Below are 7009 nucleotides of genomic sequence, written 5' to 3' on the forward strand. Positions count from 1 at the left end.
ATAAATTTTAAAATAATATTTTGAAATAAGATTTGAAAAATGTGATACATTAATAAAACTGTCTAAGAAAATATACAGGTGTAAAAAAGATTTAACAGGTTACGAACAAAGCTTGTCATTATATTGTTAGGAAATCAATTTTTTCTTACCTTTAAATTTTGTAGGTATGCATGTGGGTCTAGGGTTTATGGATATAGGTATATGAATTATTTTGATATCCTTCTTTTATATTTTAATAGGTCAAAAGAAGAGTTTTGATAGATAATAAATATGAGTTAAAATAATTTTTTAATAGGATTGTAAAACGGATCCATTTGACTCATTTAAGTTCCCATGTTAAATGAGTTGGTTTATTTAATTCATTTTATTTATGTGTCATAATTTTTTAATTTGAACCGTTTATGATCAATCTAATAAATTAAATAGACTAGCTTATTTATTATTTTATTTTATTTTTTAAAAATATTATTTTTAGGACAAAAATTTTAAATAAACAATACCTTTTTTAGTTGATGGATTAAATTTTTGGATCGAATCAGTTGGACTATTGACTAACAATAATACTTTTGTAAAAAATTAAACAGACTGCCCGTTTAACCCGCAAATTGACCCGTTTAACCCGTTATTATTTTGGATTAATCGGGTTCAGTTCGTTTAACCCAAAATTTCATCGGACTTAATTTTAAAACCAAAATTTATCCATTTAAACGATTAAATGAATTGACTCGATGAATTTAACCCATTTAATCCGCCTTATTTTTTATTTTGTTTTAAAGGATTTTTAGGGTTAATTATAAAAAAATATTATTTACAAGTTTTATTATTTAAAAGGTGAAAATTTTGAAATTTTTTTTTGTTAATTCTTTAAAACTCTCTTCTTAATATTATAATAAGGATGACGTTATGAAAATGTATAATAAGTCCTTTAAACATTTTTCTTCACTTATTGTTTGTTACCTGGGGTTCTCGGGTGATCGGGTTGTCGACAGGAGGTGATAAGGACAGGAGGAGAGGTCCCGAGCGAGCGTGGAGCGGGTGCTGGTCACGTCGGAGGGCGAACGGAATGAGGAGGTGGCCACCTGGAAGGACACTCCGACGATCAAGTCAGAGTCTGTACTGAGGGTGGCAGGGTTAGGTAAAGATGTGACGTACCTTGGGGGGAGAGCTGTCCTCTCCCCTTATATAGCGTGTTGGGTGGGCCTAGTAATGGCCTGGCCCATTGGTGGAGAGTTTGAGCTGTTACTTTCCACGCGTGCGGGTCATCCGTACGGGGGGTCGGTACCTCGGGTGCCGACCCTGGGGGTTCCGACTCGGCTGGTGGCGCAGCTGTGATGTGGTTGGACTCCGGGTCGGTTATGGCTAACCGACCCGAAGGGATCCGTTAGGGTTTCTTGGGCCTGGATGGGGCGATGCCCCGATCTGGCGGCTTCTTGGGCTGGACCGTCAGTCCATAACAGTGCCCCCAACGCGTCAGCCTCGAGGTTCGAGACTCGTGGCTGGGCGCGTTTGTCGTGAGCTCTTTCCTTTTATCGGCAGTTTGTGGGCGACGCTTTGTTTTCCTTCGTTAGGTCGCTTCGATTTCTGTGCCGCTTTTTTTGGTTTTGGCGCCGAACATTAAATGGCCGTCGCTTCGTTGTTTTGAAATTTTGGGTGAAATGGCAGTCATGCCCCTGCCTTTTAGGTGCTCTTCCTCGGCGGTTACGCTTTTCTTCTTTTATTTTTATTTCGTAACCCCCACTCCTCTCTTTTACTATTCTTCTTCTCTTCTTCGCAAGTTCTTCAGTGCTGCTGCCTCTTCTGTTCGTACTGCTGTTGCTGCTTGAGGCATCTTGTTCTTTGCTTTCTTTTGCAATCTCCTGTCTCTTATGGTAAGTTTTCATGGTTCTTTCCCCATTTCGATTGTTGCTTTACTTCTGGCGCTTCTGCTTTGTTGCATGCTTGGGTCTTTTGCGTTTCTTGTTTGTTTTTTCTTTTTAGAGGGGGTGCCACTGGGTTTTTGGTTTCGCTTGCATTTCTGGGTTTTCCCTGGGTTTTTGCTTGCATCTTTGGGTTTTTGCTTGTATTTTTGGGTTTAGGGGGAGATTCGTAGCTTTCTCTTTCTCTTTCTTGTTTTGAGGGTTTTCGACTTCCTGTGTTGACTTTAGTGGTGCCCCCAATGTAGGTATGGACGATCGTCTTGCTTCTTCGAGCCAGGCCCAGCGCCCCCTGGCTGACTTCGTTGACCACTATGCTTGGGTTTCCTCTGATGTGAAGGATACCCCTTCCAAAATGACCAGGGAAGGGCTCCAGAAGTTACGACAAGTCGGATTCTTATGTGGGGGGGGGTCCCGAGGAGGCACTCTACCAGGTCTTCGTCCCTGCTGCTCGTGAGCGCGTGTGCCATAAGAATTTGGCTTCCCCGACAGTTGTTGATTGGCTGTGGGTTTACGAGCCCATGTTCACGACTTTGGGGCTTCGTCTACCTTTTTCCCCTTTTGTCACGGGCTTGCTGAATCGCTGTGATGTCGCGCCGTCGCAACTTCATCCGAATAGCTGGGCTTCTATTCGGTGCTTTGAAATGGTTTGCGAGTTCCTCGAGCTTCCGTTCTCAGTGAACGTCTTTCTTTACCTCTTTCTGCTCACGAACCCTTCTAGCCAGGGGAAGGCTAAGAAGGGTTATATGTCTTTTAGGGCCCAACAGGGGCGTAGGATTTTTGGTCTTTTTGAGGACTCTTTTCACAGGTTTAAGTCTACCTTTTTTAAGGTTAGACCGGTAGAAACGCATCATCCTTTTTGGCTCTCGGCTGAGGGAGCTCGGCTGATCCCGACCTACTGGAGTTTTGGTGCGGGATCTGATTATCTTATAAAGGTGTCTTATGACTGGTTGAATAAGGAGGATCGTAGCATTGCTGACATTCTGTTGACTATTTTTGGTGAAAAGAATCTTAATCCTCGTTTGCTAATGGGAGACCGGGAAGCCGGTCGGTCGTATGTTGGTGGGTTATCTCTTCCTTGCACTTCTTGTGTTTTTCTTTTCTTATCTATTGACGTCTTTCCTTTCTCCTTTGTTCGCAGTTTCTATGGCTGGCGGGAGGAGGACTTTGGCTGATTTGATGACTCTCATCAAAGGGAATGAAGAGGGTGGGGGTGACTCTCCGTCTCATCCTTCGGCGGGCCAGGGGCAAGAGGGGGTCGGGGAGACCAGAGGCGAAGTGAGCGGGGCTGGCCCGGCTCATCAGGAGGATGTCGTCCCTCCCGAGCAGGCTGAGGGGGCTGCCGACGTGGTGGTGGAGGTCTTTGAGGAGGATTTTGGTGAGGATGAATTGAAGCTTGTGGGAAATGTTAAGAAGAGGAAACGGGACACCGGCAAGGCCCTCTCGGTAATGGAGAAAAATTTCGATACTGGGGGTTTTATTGAGTCTCAACTGCTCCCCGGCACCGAGGAGTTTTTCCATGAGGCCGACCTCTCTGGGCAGGCCAGGTGGATTTACCGTAGCCTTCTTCGTGCTGCTGCCATTGCTAAGAAGGTTGAACCCGTCCTGGGAAGCTATCATGCCATGGAGGTGAAGCTTAGAAATTCCCAGAAGGATTTGACGGATTCTCGATCTCGGGAGGAATCCTTGAAGGCTAAGTTGGCTGATCATGAGAAGAAAGCTGAGGAGGATGCCAAGGAGATTAATAGGTTGGTTGATCGGGATATGACCTTGATGAAGGACCTGAATGCCTCTCGTGGTGAGACTGCGGCTATGAAGAAGAGGGTTGAATAATTGGAAGAGAAGTTGAAGTTGTCGGAGAGTTCGGCGGAGGCGGCTGCTCGGGAGATGGCGGCCTTAAAAAAGAGGAACAAAGATCTTGCTAAGGGAGCTCATGACGCCGTCAAGCTGACTGAGGAAGGAATAAAGTTACAGGTCGCGGTGCTGGCTCCCGACCTTGATCTCTCCCAGGTTGGTGCGATCAAAACTGTGGAGGGTGGGAAGATTGTTGACATCCTTTGATTTATTAGGATATAGTCTTTGTTTTATTTTTTGTAATGTTCATCACTTTGGGCCTGCTGGTGGGCACCTTTTGGATGTATTTGAACACTCTTTGTGCTCGTTTTCGTTGGATTTTATTCGGGCCGTCGTGGCCATTGCTCTTTATTTCGCATGTTCGGGCCGTCGTGGCTTTTTTGCTTTAATCCATTTATTATCGTATTTACTTTCTTCGGGCCGTTTTTCGCTTTTGGTCCCTTATGGTTCTCGGGATGATCAGTCCCGGGTTACCGTTAGGTCGACCGTTTTATGCTGCGTTTTATTTGAGACTTGGGATGGAATGAACTTGCAAAAGATAAGCTTACCATATTGTTAGACAAAGGAATTTGTAATGCATAAACAAATTTAAACAAGGGAAGATATTCACATAAAGCATAAAAGGAGGTCGTAAAAGTGGAACATGGGAATGGGGGTTGGGGTCACGTTGGTCGCCCCTTCTTACGCGTAGAACCTTCTGAGGTTCGCCATGTTCCATGTCCTCGGTACTTCGTTCCCATTCAACCTTTCTAGCTTGTAGCTCCCTTTGCCGAGGACTTCTTTTACTCTGTAAGGTCCTTCCCAGTTTGCGGCTAGCTTGCCTTCTCCTGGTGTCGGGGGACCTATGTCGTTTTGTCGTAGGACCAGGTCGCCTTCTCCCAGGTTCCTTTTCAGTACTTTGTCATTGTATATGAGGGCCACTCTCTGCTTGATTGCTGCTTCTGCCAGGTGCGCCATTTGCCTTGTCTCGTCGGCTAGGTCTTTTTCAACGGCCTCGCTACCCCCACCGAGGAGCAGCCTCGGACTCGGTTCCCCGATCTCGACTGGGATGACAGCATCGACCCCGTATGTGAGTCGGAAAGGGGTTTTCCCGGTGAATGACTGGGGTGTGGTCCTGTACGACCATAGTACTGGGGCTAGTTCTTCTGCCCATGAGCCCTTTTTCCCCTCGAGTCGTTTTTTCAACCCTTTTAGGATAACTTTGTTGGCTGCTTCAACTTGGCCGTTGGTTTGAGGGTATTCAACTGAGGAGAACTTTTGCTTGATCCCTAGTCCTTCCAAGAATCCTTTGAACTTCTTGTCGGTGAACTGGGTCCCGTTGTCCGATATGACGGTTTTTGGTATCCCGAACCTTGTGACCACTTATTTCCACATGAACTTTTGGCAGTTCGCTGCGGATATGCTGGCTAGTGGTTCTGCTTCTACCCACTTGGTGAAATAATCTATCGCTACTATTAAGTACTTCACCTGTCCGGGTCCTGGGGGAAATAGGCCCAGGAGGTCGACTCCCCACTGGGCGAAAGGTCGGGGGGCCAACATTAGGTTGAGTTCTGCGGGAGGCGCTTTGTGGAAGTTGGCATTCTCCTGGCATTTTTTACATTTCTTTACGAATTTCTGAGCATCTGACATCATGGTGGGCCAGTAGTATCCCGCCCTGATGATTTTCCTTGCTAGAGATTTCCCCCGATGTGGTGACCACAACACCCCTCGTGTACCTCCCTCAGGACATAGTCTGTCTGGTCGGGGCGCAGGCACTTTAATAGTGGTTGGTGGAGCCCTCGCTTGTACAGATGTCCCTGTATGATCGTGTACTTGGGGGCCTCTCTTTTGATAAATTCCGCCTCTTTTTGGTTGGGAGGTGCTTCTGCATGCTCTAGATATCGGGAGATCGGGTCTAACCATGAGGGCGGGTTTGGTGCTTGGGTTGCGCACATGATGATCGCAGGTTCTGTTGCCAGCCCTTGGATCAGAGATCTGTTCCCCGTGCTGGGTTTAGTGCTTGCGAGCTTGGAGAGGAGGTCGGCTCGGGCGTTCCTTTCTCTGGGAACATGCTGGATTGTTACTTCCTCGAAGCCTTTGCATAGTTCTTTTACTTTTTCCAAGTATTTCTGTAGCAGCGTGTCTTTGGCCTGGTAGCTGCCGTTTACTTGGGAAGTGACGACTTGGGAGTCGCTGTTGACTTCCAACCTTGATGCTCCGACTTCTTTGGCTAGCATCAGTCCTCCTATCAAGGCTTCATACTCGGCTTGGTTGTTGGAGACTGGAAATTCGAACTTGATGGATTGTTCAAAGGCTATGCCAGCCGAGTTTTCGAGGATGATTCCAGCTCCTCCGAACGTTTGATTGGATGCTCGTCAACATGGAGCTTCCACCGTGTGTTCGGTATGTCGGGTGCTTCCCCTGTGACCTCTACGAGGAAGTCGGCCATGGCTTGGGCTTTGATTGCTTGCCTTGGTTCATACTGCAAGTCGTATTGGGATAGCTCCACTGCCCATGCCATCATCCTTCCCGCCAGGTCGGGTTTCTGGAGGACTTGTCGGATAGCTTGGTCGGTCCTTAGGATGATTGTGTGCCCTTGGAAATATTGTTTCAGCCTTCTTGATGAAATTAGTAGGGCATAGGCTAGCTTCTCCAGCTTTGTGTACCTTGTCTCTGCCCCTTGAAGTGTTTTGCTGATGAAGTATACTGGTCGTTGGGTCTTATCTTCCTCTCTGACTAGTACTGCGGCCATTGCTTGCGTGGTCACGGCTAAGTAGAGGTATAGGGGCTCATCTTTCCCGGGTTTGCTGAGTACGGGAGGTTCCGAGAGTATCCTTTTAAAGTGCTCGGATGCCTCTTCGCACTCCTGGGTCCATTCAAAGGTGATTCCTTTCTTCATTAGGTTAAAGAACGGGGCGGCCCTTTCCGCAGATGCTCTGAGGAACCGAGATAGGGCTATGAGCTTCCCGGTCAGCCATTGTACGTCTTTGATGCACCCAGGACTTGTCATTTTGAGAACGGCTTCGCACTTATCCGGGTTGGCTTCTACTCCTCTCTGGGTTATCATGTACCCTAGGAATTTTCCCGCTTCCATGGCGAATGCGCATTTGAGCGGATTGAGTCGCATTTTGTATCTCCTTAGCGCCTCAAAGACGACCTGGAGGTCTTTTATCAGTTGGCCTGGTTCTGCCGTTTTTACGAGTATATCGTCGACATATACCTCTACTGTCTTGCCGATGAGGTCGTGGAAGACTCTGCTCATC

The 7009-nt window shown here is 46.9% G+C and overlaps 1 protein-coding gene across 1 annotated transcript; it reads right to left on the minus strand.

Moving 5' to 3' along the window:
• LOC107614993 lies at positions 4449-5983 on the minus strand. The gene is made up of 3 exons (XM_016317115.1): positions 5483-5983; positions 5230-5351; positions 4449-5118 (listed from the first exon to the last, which is right to left on the minus strand). The coding sequence occupies exons 1-3, from the start codon at positions 5981-5983 to the stop codon at positions 4449-4451; spliced, it is 1293 nt and encodes a 430-aa protein (XP_016172601.1).

The sequence above is a fragment of the Arachis ipaensis genome, chromosome B09 (assembly GCF_000816755.2).
Source record: "Arachis ipaensis cultivar K30076 chromosome B09, Araip1.1, whole genome shotgun sequence".
NCBI lineage: Eukaryota > Viridiplantae > Streptophyta > Magnoliopsida > Fabales > Fabaceae > Arachis > Arachis ipaensis.

Bases quoted from the DNA above. Each gene is read 5' to 3' on its own strand.
- LOC107614993 (XM_016317115.1), bottom strand. From the start codon at position 5,983: ATGCTAGCCAAAGAAGTCGGAGCATCAAGGTTGGAAGTCAACAGCGAC. The intron at 5,352-5,482 runs GTACACGAGGGG...AAAAAATGCCAG, and splicing joins CAGACTATGTCCTGAGGGAG to GAGAATGCCAACTTCCACAA. The intron at 5,119-5,229 runs GTACTTAATAGT...AGTGGTCACAAG, and splicing joins CCAGGACCCGGACAGGTGAA to GTTCGGGATACCAAAAACCG.